Consider the following 13,995-nt stretch of genomic DNA (forward strand, 5'->3'; position numbering starts at 1 on the left):
CTACTCTTGTTCTTTCCTGCCTTTAACTTTTATCATGGCACATCCATTAACCCCTTCCCGCTCCTTGACGTACTATTACGTCATGGCAGCTGTATCGTTCGCGCTCCATGCCGTAATAGTACGTCTCGGGAGTAACGGCCGTTTCGGCCGTCCTCCCGACACATACAGGAGCTGTGACGCTGCTGTCTTGTTCAGCAGCTGTCACAGCTCCTACAGCGGGGACCGATCGCTGTGTCCCCGCTGATTAACCCCTTAAAAGCCGCGTTCTATAGAGATCGCGGCTTTTTAGGGGTTAAGCTGCCATCGCCGGCCTGCTACGCGATAGCGGCCGGCGATGGTGACTATGGCAACCGGACACCAAACAATGGCGTCCGGCTATGCCATAGACGGAAGCCTAGTGGGTCCTGACAACGTCAGGACCCACTATGCTTGCTGTCAGTGAGTAGCTGACAGTTCTAATACACTGCACTACGCATGTAGTGCAGTGTATTAGAATAGCGATCAGGGCCTCCTGCCCTCAAGTCCCCTAGTGGGACAAAGTAATAAAGTTAAAAAAAAGTTAAAAAAAGATGTGTAAAAATAAGAAAATAAAAGTTTTAAAAGTAATAAAAGTAAAAGTCCCACTTTTTCCCTTATCAGTCCTTTATTATTAATAAAAATATATAAACAAACAAATAAACTATACATAATTGGTATCGCCGCGTCCGTAACGGCCTGAACTACAAAATTATTTTGTTATTTATCCCGCACGGTGAACGCCGTAAAAAAAAATATTAATAAACCGTACCACAATCACAATTGTTTGGTCACTTCACCTCCCAAAAAATGGAATAAAAAGAGATCAAAAAGTCGCATGTACCTAAAAATGGTACTGATGGAAAATACAGTTCGTTACGCAAAAAATAAGTCCTCGCACGGCTTTATTGATTGAAAAATAAAAACGTTATGGCTCTTAGAATAAGGGAACACAAAAAGTGAATGATTGTTTACAAAACGTATTTTATTGTGCAAACGCCATAAGACATAATAAAAACCTATAAACATCTGGTATCGCCGTAATCGTATCGCCACGCAGAATAAAGTGAATATGTCATTTATAGCGCACGGTGAACGCTGTAAAAAAAAAAGTATACAAAAACAATAGTAGAATTGCTGTTTTTTAGTCACCACGCCACCTAAAAATGGAATAAAAACTGATCAAAAAGCCGCATGCACCCCATGAAAACTACAATGGATTCCTCAAGGGGTCTAGTTTCCAAATTGGGGTCACTTTTGGGGGGTTTCCAATGTTTTGGCACCACAAGACCTCTTCAAACCGGACATGGTGCCTAATAAAAAAGAGGGCTCAAAATCCGCTAGGTGCTGCTTTGCTTCGGAGGCCGGGGCTTCAGTCCATTACCGCCCGAGGGCCACATGTGGGATATTTCTCTAAACTGCAGAATCTGGACAATAAGTATTAATTTGTGTTTCTCTGATAAATCCTTTTGTGTTATAAAAAAAATGGTATAAAAAGAGTAAATTTCACCTCTACTTTGCTCTAAATTTCTGTGAAACACCTAAAGGGTTCATAAACTTTCTAAATGCTGTTGTGAATACTTTGAGGGGTCTAGTTTCTAAAATGGGGTGTTTGATAGGGGTTTCTAATATATGGGCCCCTCAAAGCAACTTCAGAAATGAACTGGAACCTAAAAAAAAAAAAAAATGAGGCAATACTTCGCTTCTTACATTATACTGATAATGAGCAGTGCCCACTCCGAGATGACCCCAGTTTTGACCGTTTGTATAAACGGAGACCCCTATTAGACCGTTCCAGTGCCCGGTTTTCCCAAGCATACACCCCCGAGAAGTGTTTTTCTATTGATGAGTCCCTGGTACATTTTAAAGGGAGGGTTCAATTCCGCCAGTACCTGCCAGGTAAGAGGGCAAGGTATGGCGTGAAGATGTATAAGCTGTGCGAGAGTGCATCAGGCTATACCTACATATTTAGGATATATGAAGGAAAGGCCACCCCCAAACCAGACTGCATCCTGGACTACAATAGGTACATGGGAGGGATGGACTTGTCAAATCAAGTCCTGAAGCCCTACAGCGCCATGCGGTGTAGTATAAGAAGCTGGCCGGGCACATCATACAGATGGCTTTGTACAATGCGTATGTGCTACGTCGATGTGCAGGCCAGAGGGGAACTTTCCTGGAATTTCAAGATCTAATCTTTAGGGACCAGGAAGGGGGGGCACCCAGTACTTCTGGAAGCGAGACCACACGCATCGTACCAGGGCAACACTTTCCAGGAGAAGGTCCCCAAACCGGTGGAAAGGGAAAGAGTCAAAAGAGGTGCAGAGTCTGCTATAAGAGGGGGATAAGGAAGAACACAATATACCAATGTGACACGTGTCCCGAAAAACCAGGGCTCTGTATAAAAGATTGTTTTAAAATGTATCATACATCCCTTGATTTTTAATTTACCCTGATGCACTCCGCACAGCTTACCCCCCTCATCTTTCCCTTCTGAGCCCTGCCGTATGCCCAGGCAGCTGATAACAGCCACATGTAGGGTATTGTCGTACCCAGGAGAACCCACATTACAATTTAAGGGGTGTATATCTCCCGTGGCGCATGCTGGGCACACTATATTGGACACTGAAATGGCATATACATATATAAAATTGCAAATCTCACACTGCACCATCTGCTGCGCATTATCTTTTACACAGTACCTGTGGGGTCAAAATGCTCACTACACCTCTAGATGAATGTCTTAAGGGGTGTAGTTTTTAAAATGGGGTCACTTCTCGGGGGTTTCAACTGTACTGGTACCTCAGGGGCTTCTGCACACATGACTTAGCACCAGAAAAGCTCCAGTAGGCCAAATGGTGGTCCTTTCCTTCTGAGCCCTCCCATGGGCCCAAAGGGCAGTTTATCACCACAAATGGGGTATTGCCGCACTAAGGACAAATTTGGCAACAAAATGGGGTATGTTGTTCCTTGTGAAAATAAGAAATTTTGATCAAAAATGACATCTTATTGGAAAAAATATCATTTTTTTCATTTCACAGCCCAATTCAAATAGGTGCTGTGAAAAACCTGTGCGGTCAAAATGATAACAAAAACCATAAATGAATTCCTTGAGGGGTGTAGTTTCCAAAATGGGGTCACTTCTGGTGGGTTTCCATTGCTTTGATACCTCTGGGGCTCTGCAAATGCGACATGGCACCCGAAAACCAATCCAGCAAAATCTGGACTCCAACAAACACATAGCGCTCCTTTCCTTCTGAGCCCTCCCATGGGCCCAAAGGGCAGTTTATCACCACAAATGGGGTATTGCCGCACTAAGGACAAATTTGGCAACAAAATGGGGTATGTTGTTCCTTGTGAAAATAAGAAATTTTGATCAAAAATGACATCTTATTGGAAAAAATATCATTTTTTTCATTTCACAGCCCAATTCAAATAGGTGCTGTGAAAAACCTGTGCGGTCAAAATGATAACAAAAACCATAAATGAATTCCTTGAGGGGTGTAGTTTCCAAAATGGGGTCACTTCTGGTGGGTTTCCATTGCTTTGATACCTCTGGGGCTCTGCAAATGCGACATGGCACCCGAAAACCAATCCAGCAAAATCTGGACTCCAACAAACACATAGCGCTCCTTTCCTTCTGAGCCCTCCCATGGGCCCAAACGGCAGTTTATCACCACAAATGGGGTATTGCCGCACTAAGGACAAATTGGGCAACAAAATGGGGTATGTTGTTCCCTGTGAAAATAAGAAAATTTGATCAAAAATGACATTTTATTGGAAAAAATATCATTTTTTTCATTTCACAGCCCAATTCAAATAGGTGCTGTGAAAAAACTGTGCGGTCAAAATGATAACAAAAACCATAAATGAATTCCTTGAGGGGTGTAATTTCCAAAATGGGGTCACTTCTGGTGGGTTTCCATTGTTTTGATACCTCAACGCCTCTTCAAACCTGGCATGCTGCCTAAAATATATTCTAATAAAAAAGAGGCCTCAAAATGCACTAGGTGCTTCTTTGCTTCTAGGGCTTGTGTTTTAGTCCACGAGCGCAGTAGGGCCACATGTGGGACATTTCTAAAAACTGCAGAATCTGGACAATACATATTTAGTAGTGTTTCTCTGGTAAAACCTTCTCTGTTACTAAAAAAAAATTGAATAAAATTGAAATTCAGCAGAAAAAATGAAATTTGCAAATTTCATTTCCAATTTGCTTTAATTCCTGTGAAATGCCTGAAGGGTTAAAAAACTTTCTATATGCTGTTTTGAATACTTTGAGGGGTCTAGTTTTTAAAATGGGGTTTTTTTATGGGGGTTTCTAATACATAGGCCCCTCAAATCCACTTCAGAACTGAACTGGCACCTTCAAAAAAAGGCTTTTGAAATTTTCTTAAGAATATGAGAAATTGCTGTTTATGTTCTAAACCTTGTAACGTCCAAGAAAAATAAAATAATGTTCAAAAAACGATGCCAATCTAAAGTAGACACATGGGAAATGTGAACTAGTAACTATTTTGGGTGGTATAACCGTCTGTTTTTCAAGCAGATGCATTTAAATTCTGAAAAATGCTATTTTTTGTAAATTTTCTCTAAATTTTGCAATTTTTCACAAATAAAGACTGAATATATCGACCAAATTTTACCACGAACATGAAGCCCAAAGTGTCACGAGAAAACAATCTCAGAATCGCTTGGATAGGTTTAAGCATTCCGACGTTATTACCACATAAAGTGAAATATGTCAGATTTGAAAAATGGGCTCTGAGCCTTAAGGCCCAAACTAGGCTGCGTCCTTAAGGGGTTAAGAGAAGGGGCATGTTAAACATTCCTATTCATTTTCTATGACAACGTGGTCGTTCAAGGCCAAATGCTTATATCTTTTGCCATTTAGGAATGTTATACCACATGTAAAGGATCAGATTGTCTACCATTGCTCCAGGTTATACCGTGCCAATTTTATTTTTTTTTTCCATTAGTTGCAGTTTTTAGGTGACCGATATGATTGATTTAGTTGATGTTAATATATAAATACACCTGCCGTGTCTGGGGAATTGAAGCACTAGCCTCATAGTAAGTACAGGGTTTCCTATGTGGGACCAGTTATTGTATCAATGTTTAGTAAAACCATCCAAGGCTACTCTAATGCCTAAGCTGCAGGACTAGTTTTTGGTAGTCATTACCTGTGAGCAATTTCACTGTTTAGTGAACATCTTCAGTATTGTGTGTGGTTGAGGGTCCTCTCTGTACTGTCTAACATTGCCAAGTGTTATACTTATTTAGTTTGGATTCACAGCCTGAATAAGAAAATGTGCTTACTGTGTCTTGAAAGTTGAGTTAGGCGTTATTTAGCATCTTTTCGTGTTGCCCGGGACTAGAAAAACATGGTTGCTTTCTTCCAAAAACAGTGCCACACCTGTCCACTGGTTGTGTGTGGTATTGCAGCTGTCCCATTCACTTTAATGGAACTGATCTGCAATACTAGACACAACCCATGGACAGGTGTGAAACCATTTTTGGAAGAAAGCCGCCATGTTTTTCTAATCCTAAACTAAATAGGCTTTCTACAAACGGAAGTACAGTTTATCGGTGCCGTACAATCACATTCCAATCTGGAACGCTGCACTGCTTTTGTGGATTGTAGTTCCCTCATAGGCTAAGTATTAAAAGTGGGTTACTGAGCAGAGCTGACTTTGTAGCATCTCTGTGTTAGAGGCTTTAGATTTTATTTCTAGTTCGCTAATGATTGCTACCTATACTTCAACAATGCAAAGTTCTCGGTGGTTTGTGATGTTAGTCATAATCTTGTTTTGTTAGCTCTTTATTAAATGTAGTTAGCGCGGGACAGTCTAGCCGCTCACTCCAGAAATGTTAGGATCGCATTGTCACTAATCGTGTTGTGGGATTATCACTTCATATCGCCTGTTCCAGAAATAAACCCACAGTTCCTGCATCTGACTTGAGCTGTAAACTTGTGGTTATCCTAGAGGCTTACAGGACGGTTACGTTTTTCAGTAGACACAAATGACATGTCCATGAAAGTCCCTTTTCCCAGCAGATTGTGAAGATTTTCCTCAATGAGAGGTCGTGTGTCTCTTAGGGTATGTGCACACGACCTCTTTTCAGACGTAATGGAGGCGTTTTACGCCTCGAATTACGCCTGAAAAGACGGCTCCAATACGTTGGCAAACATCTGCCCATTGCTTGCAATGGGTCTTACGATGTTCTGTGCAGACGAGCTGTCATTTTACGCGTCACTGTCAAAATACGGCGCATAAAATGACAGCTCGTCAAAAGAAGTGCAGGACACTTCTTGGGACGTTTTTGGAGCAGTTTTCTCATAGACTATTGAAAACAGCTCCAAAAACGCAGCAAAAAACATCTGAAAATCAGGGGCTGTTTTCCCTTGAAAACAGCTCCGTATTTTGAGCCGTTTTTGACTCTGCGTGTGAACATACCCTTATAAAGGAGCGTTACTTTGTGCATACTGATTTTTGTCTTTATGTTTAGTAGTTCGGGGTGAAATACTCTTTCTGTAGTGTCCTGTTGTTTCTGATTCTCCAGAGATTAGTGACCGCAATGCTGGATTCTGTCGCTCTTCATATTATAACGGGTGCTTGTGTGCATGGCATAACATGGCATCTGAGGCCCAGGGATAAGGCTGATATATATTCGTATTTTTTAGTAATGTTCTGTTGTGTTTTGGTTCCTCGCTCTGCTGTTTCTTTTCTATGTATCGATGCAGTTTAGAAATACGAGTAACGTTTACTACATAAATGAGTTCTGTGTAAGTGTCTGGATTGGCACATTGCCGGCTCCTCCCTTGCCCTGTTTTGGCATTGTGATATCCATAGAAACGCCCGCTGGTGACTGATTACCAGGAGCAGACTTGACTATTTTTGGCTGTCTGCCAGCTGTGGCCGCTTTTTGTAAAGGCAGTAACTGATTTTCTCCTATTGGTGGTGCGTTCTATTCCCAGTGCAGTATTTCAGCTTCTTCAGTAACTCGGTCTTCACTGCTGATCAGATTTCGATATTACATTTTGTTGCTTGTTCGTAATGTTTTGTAACATATTTTTTTAGCTGTTGCTTTGTATCAACTATTAAGCAAACAATTTTTTCCAGTTATGCGATTCTGGATACATTGTATCATTTCTTTATTGATCTGATCCTGAGGGTGTATACAGTTGTTTCATATTGTGTAAATAGAAGTAGATGGCAGATGTATTTTCTTACTGTAACCTAATCAGTCTTAAGGCTACATTCACACGAGCGTGTCAGATTCACGCATGTGAAAAACGCGCGTGAATCTGGTCCGTTATGCAACAGTGTGCTTTGCGAGGGCATGCGTTCTTCACGCACTCGCAAAGCACATCATTTTTTAAATTATTATTTTCAATTGAATTGATGCGTAAATCACGCACAGCACACGGATGTGCATCCGTGTGCTGTGTGTGATTTTCACACTCCCATTGACTTCAATGGGCGATCTGTGTGTGAAAAACACCAATATAGGACATGCAGTGAGTTTTAGGCAACGGACACGCTGCGTGAAAACTCCTGCATGCGTGAACGGTCCCATTAAAATCAATGGGTCCGCGTGCTGCGCGTGATTTTCCTGCGCAGCACCACGGACGTTATTCACATTCGTCTGAATGAGCCCTAAGATGCAAAGCCACCCAGGAGGGTGACCCCATTGGATGCTTTGGTCATTTTCATGGTTTGATCACAAGGAGATGCTACCTGGTTACCAGTGGGGACCGTACAGCAAACGTTCAGCATTAATATTGGTCCTTCATTTATACCTTTGTCAGGGACATTATTTGTGAAAAGCTGGTGCACAGTACAAGGTTTGGGGATGTGCCAGTATTCTTGTAAGATCCTACTGCCGTTGTCATATCATGAATCAGTCTTGTCAGAATCCAGTCGGTTGCAGCATATGTTTCAGCGTCCCCGGGTCAGTTGGGATAGCCTGCATTTAAATTGTTGTGCAGGAGGCGTAAGAAAAGGGTCACCTAAAGATAGGCTCAGGCATCGCTCACTGCTGGCTTGGAAGGGATCAGCTGTGTGCACATATCCATAAATGGCCAGAGGAATCGGAGATGGCACCTTGCACCGGGAGTGGATGGGGGCAGCAGGTGCTGCACTGCCGTGTGTACTTTTAAAGCACTTTTTACAGCCTTTGTTACAACAATGAACGTTCTCCTCGATTCTGTACTTTAACACGGTATTGCATCGGTTTTTACTAAATCAGACTTGATGTTTTTATATTTATCCTCCTAACAAGATTTCTTTTGATTTTTATCCCTCTAGAATTCCCTGTAGTATTACATGTACAGAATTAAACCACTTTCACACGGCAGTGTTTTGGATCCGTATTTGTAAGCCAAAACCAGGAGAAGGTCAAAAACATGGAAGAGGTACAAATCTACTCGTGGTTTTTGGCTTTCAAGTGCTGATGCAAAATATTGACTGAAATACTGTAGTGTGAAAGTGTTCTAAAGCTGTCATCATTTATTTACTAGTTGTTAATTCAGTCTAGATTCTGGCTAGTGAATCACTTGTACTGGCACCTTCATTCTTGTCCTCAGATGCTCCCATAGTAGGTTATGCCATACAGGCTGCCTAACCTTGTGCAGGCACTTCTCATTACAGATCAATATACAATGCAGCAAAAGTAGAAAAGGTTCAGTTTTTGTGCCAGTTTTACACCTCCTACAATCATTAAGAACAGCAGCCACATATAAAAACTATCATACATTTTTCAGCAGGTGCGACAAGTATGCTTGAATACCTGCACATGAGTGTGAAAGAAGAAGAGAAATAAAATAAATGGGCTTCAGTAGTGGCTTCAACCATCATATTTGACACTATATCGCCCATCTTTTCTAGGCTCCTGAATAGTAAGTCTGTCTAGGTATGGATAGTTGCATCCCAATCTCCCATATCGCTGCTTAGCTAGGCAATGGAAAAGATTTTGACACTATTGGAGGCAAGATGTAAATACCTAAGATCTGCTCTTTTCTGCAAAAAATAAACTTTGTTGCTTCAGGCTCTTGTGATTTATAACTCCCCTTTCCAGGTACTTGCTCAGCAGGCATGTGTGGAGATGAGTCCAATCCAATGTTCTCCTAGCAAGCCTTGATGTGGAGGCTCTCTACAGCTTCATTCCTCATTCTCTTGGATGTGGAGTACTTTCTTAAAGAAAGAGGGGCTCATTTTAGTGCACATAATCAATTTGTACTAACACTGCTTTGATTTGTATTGGAGCATAACTTTTTTGTCTTTGACCACAAGTTCTTTCACCAGCTCAGGGGGGTGGCTATGGGTAGTCCATGTGCCCCCACCTATGCCAATCTTTACCTGGGCTGGTGGGAGAAAGAATGTGTTCTGTGAGAAAATGGAGAAGTTTACTTCCATTTTAATGTGGCTAAGATTCATTGATGATTTTTTCATATTGTGGTCGGGCACAGCAACTGAATTCAAGGAATTTGTATCCATCTTGAACATCAATGACCTGGGTCTCTATTTTACCTTTGAAATCAAGGATAAAGTGATAACATTCCTTGACATTCAAATAGAGAAAACGGACCAGGGCCACATTCAGACAGAGATGTTTAGAAAGAGCACTGCCACCAATAGCCTATTAAGTTGGGACAGTTGGCACCCCAAACCCCTGAAAATGGGCATACCGAAGGGCCAATACATCAGAGCCAGGCGAAACTGCACTGCAGTGTCAGACTTCAAGACGTCAGCCAGAGGTCTGAGAGAGAGGTTTGAGCATAGGGGATACCCAAGTGGTGTTTTAAAATCAGCATATCAACATGCCCTGGTGGCGGATAGGAATTCTCTACTCAATCCTAGGATACGCTCAGAGAAGGACAGTACCATCAGAGTAATAGGTACATATGATGCTGCACACCATGAAGTTAGGAAAATCCTTACCTCTCATCGGGATATTCTTAAATCAGACCCAGATGTGGGTGATTTGGTCGGAGATTGGCCCCATATTACCTTCAGAAGAGGCCGAAATATTAAGGACCGACTGGTACACAGCCATCTGGAGGTTGGGAACGCTACTACCTGGTTATCACGCAACATTGTAGGATCGCATCAATGTGGTGGGTGCAAAGCGTGCATGTCCATTTTGAAGAGTAAAGCTTTCAAGAGTAATGTAACGGGAGATGTCTTCCATAATAGATCCTTCATCAACTGCATCACCAAGGGGGTGGTGTACTTGATTACTTGTGTTTGCAATACACAATATGTTGGTAAAACGAAGAGAGAGTTTAGACGCAGAATCGGGGACCATATATGCGACATCGATAGGAAAGCGGATACTACCGTCTCCAGGCATGTTTGGGAGTACCACTCTGGGGACCCTTCGGTCATCAAATTCCAGGGGATGGAACATGTCAAACCGCCGGGGAGGGGATTGGGATAGGTGGATTCTGCAGAAGGAGGCCCAGTGGATTTTCAGGATGCAAACCATCAAACCACTGGGCCTTAATGAATCAATATCCTACCTTCCCTTCCTCTAATTATTTAGTATATCTCTCTATTTTATGATGTTTAATTTAAAATAGTGCCGTTAATCAAGGCAATATGACCCCCTCACTAATATATACACTGTTCCCGGTCCTAGGGATATATCTGTCTCTAGTACCAGCTTACTCTAGGCTTTCACTTCACATACTAACAGCCCCTAATCTTATCTTCCTACTCACAGCTTTCTTGGCAGTGTTTGTTTCAGCGTTGTATGCTCGGCCGCCTGGAGCTCCACCTGGTAACCATTGATGCTGTATGCATCTATCCTATTGGTCGCGTCGTCACTATGGGGCCGACGTGTTACTTACCGATTGGCTCAGCCCTCTATGACGCAATCATTGAAGGTGGGGCCTTTGCTGTATAAGGCATGAGGGTTTCCTCGGCGCGTGCAAGACCAACATCAGTGTCTCTTTCACGCCGTAATAACAAACAAACAGCATAATATATTTACGATCTGTGTTGCCAACGCCTGTACCCAGATCTTTGGCATCTAGTGCCCTACTATTTTTAAATAAAGTTTTGTCAATAAAATAATTTTAGACGTTTAGACAGGCAGTGAAATTGCATGTGTGGAGATGAGGTGCACTATTCATCAGTACAAGTGAGAGATTTCTTGGCGATTTTAATAAAGCTCATAACTGTCATTTAGTAGTTTAGGTGCCGGCAGAGGTCACCATTTAGATAACGCTTATGATAATGCTTTTGGTTGATATTTTATTTCTGTTTGGAAAACCGCTTGACAATTCTGCATACGCAGTTCTCCACATTAAATGCTTAATTTCATATTCTTAAAATCTGAATGTTGTATTAAAAACATGAATTTCTGTTGTAAAAAAATACAATTAAATCTCTTTTAAAACCCATCCAGAATTAAATTGAAATTATTATCTGGGCAAAACTTTGAAATATCTAATGACCCAATTTGTTGCATTTCCAGTTGAAGCGTCCGTACACAGCAGCAATGTGCACTGCACCGACAAGACCATCGAGGCAGCAGAGGCCCTGCTACACATGGAATCTCCCACCATCCTTCGGGATTCAAGGTGTCCAGGTATATTGTTTTTATTTTTCCCCTCTTCCTTGTTCTTCACTAAAAGCTACCCCCCTCTTATGTTGGGTTATAAAAGATGTACTTCTTGGTTCTTGATATACAGTCATTGTGTTCATGTTATTAACCTACTGTCATTATTAGGCCAGGCTCCACTGCTATTTTACACGCAGCGATCATCACCCTTTATCTTAGCGTGTTATGGGCGCTAGTGTTCACTTATAGGGGACATGTAAAATAACTTGTTCATGTTTTACGCGCCTGTGATTTTAGAGATGGCAAAAAATTATTTGAGTGTCTGGCAAGCCAGAAACATTAGAAAGTTCTTTGTTTTAAAAACCTATGCCAGGTTAAATTGATTACATATAAAAATCTACTGCTATGTTGTACCGGATTATGTGTAACCTCAGCATTTATACTGTCCATTACCTTTGATGCCTGGTTTCATGCCATCTTTTGTGTCCGACAAGATGTGCCACTTAATATCAGAATGACCGTGAAAGAGTTGTCGTCACAGGTAGAAAGAAATGAATGGGGAAAGAACAGTTCGTTTTTTTTTAAAACCTCTTGCAAACTAGGGTTGTCACGATAACAGAACTTCATGTAGTATTGCGATACTCGATACCAAAACAATACTTTGCCAACAATAATAAAAATAAAAAGTTCTTCCATTTTCTGATGTGAGGCGCGTGCTGTGATGAATTTTGAACCTCCCAAGTTCCTCACGTTAATAATAGTTAACCCCATCATGTTCCTCCGTCTTAATGGACAACATTGAGTTAATGTGTGAGGTACATGATGGGGTTAATTAGTATTAATGTGAGGCACATAAAGGTTCAAAATTCATAATACCTCGTGTCCTCCCATTAATAAGTGACAGAAAGCCGTTTTTATTTTATGTTTTGACAGCGTAAACATCATAAAATAAAGCTATAAATTTGTTATTACGGTCACGACGATACCGGATATGTGTATATTTTATATATTGAGACTTATTTTAAGGTTTATTGTAAAAAATGTGTTTTTCGTTTTTTTTTAATTATTATTATTTAACGTTACTTTTTTTATTTTTAAACTTTAATGTACTGGCATATATCAATATACTGATAGTACACAGGCAGTTGTTAGGACATACCTAAGTATGCGCTAACAGGAAATATGGTCAGACAGCCCTGGAGTCCTTCAATGGACCCTGGGCTATCTGCCCATATATGGTATGTCCCTCGATCGTGTCACAGGGATTCCCTGTGACACAATCCAGGGGGTATCCCCCTTCTCATTTTACCCTTGAATGCTGCAGTCCGCTTTGATCGCAGCATTTAAGGGGATGGAGGTGAGAGGTTTCTCTGATCTCTGCCGTTCGATCGGGACTAAGGCTGTGTAATAGTAATTTCCCCCGCTCCTGACCACAAGTGTGTGCGCGGTCAGCACTGCACTTAATGAGCGGTGGCACTGAAGACAGAACATGGGGGTGTCTTGCAGTGCGCCAGCCATGTTCTGTCTTCAGTGCCGGCGCTCATTAGTGCAGCACTGGTCACATCACCTCATTCTGACCGCGTGTGCACACTTGTTAGGAGTCGGGCAATGGATGTATTACACACCCACAGCCCCGCTCTAACTACATTCCTTTTTTACAATACTAAGCTGTGCGGCCGATCAGCTTAGTATCGAAATACATGAATTAACGGTATTGAACCGTTTGAGGGTGCACGGCATTGAAATAGTATCGATATTTCGATGCATCGTGCAACCCTACTGCTAAATATTCTTGAATTCGGACAGCGAAAGCTTAGGTGTCCATATCCTCCTGATCACCTCCAGTTCAACTAGCCAGTTGGTGAGATACCGTTGGGGTGTGGCTGTGAGTTACTTTTAAGGGTATGTTTTCGGCTGTTTTTCGGGTTGTAAACGTCCGAAAAACGGCTGGAAAATCAGAAGCAGAACGCCTCCAAACATCTGCCCATTGATTTCAATGGGGAAAATGCAGGGCACTTCTTGGGACGTTTTTGGAGCTGTTTTTCATAGATTTATTGGAAAAAGCTCCAAAAACGCAACGAAAATCGCGAGTGGCTGAAACGTCTGAAAATACGAAACTTTTTTCAAGGGATACCAGCTCCTGATTTTCAGACGTTTTTGCGTTTGTGTGTGAACATACCCTTAAAGTGCTGTTTGCTCAGTAGCACAGCTGGGCATGGAACCGTGATAGCCACTTTTTAGTCTCACGCTAAATAAAATGTATTAATGTAGAACTTTTTATATTGCCCCAATCCATCGGGAATATGAAAAGATGAAACTTTGCAAGTGGTTTTACCATATTTGTTTCTACGGCTACTGTGTTTCCGTGGTTACAGACTACAATTAAACCCTGTGTAGTCTGATTCTGCAGAG

General features: G+C 41.7%; 1 protein-coding gene across 2 annotated transcripts in view; it reads left to right on the forward strand.

The window, feature by feature from the left end:
- Positions 1–13,995, forward strand: part of ELF2 (E74 like ETS transcription factor 2) — a 92,611-nt gene that overhangs the window by 62,387 nt on the left and 16,229 nt on the right. For both annotated transcript variants that reach the window (XM_075860438.1, XM_075860439.1), the window contains one exon: positions 11,497–11,610. In XM_075860438.1, coding sequence (XP_075716553.1) covers positions 11,497–11,610 — 114 coding nt within the window. The remainder of the gene's footprint in view (positions 1–11,496; positions 11,611–13,995) is intronic.

Source organism: Rhinoderma darwinii, chromosome 1 (assembly GCF_050947455.1).
Source record: "Rhinoderma darwinii isolate aRhiDar2 chromosome 1, aRhiDar2.hap1, whole genome shotgun sequence".
Taxonomy (NCBI): domain Eukaryota; kingdom Metazoa; phylum Chordata; class Amphibia; order Anura; family Rhinodermatidae; genus Rhinoderma; species Rhinoderma darwinii.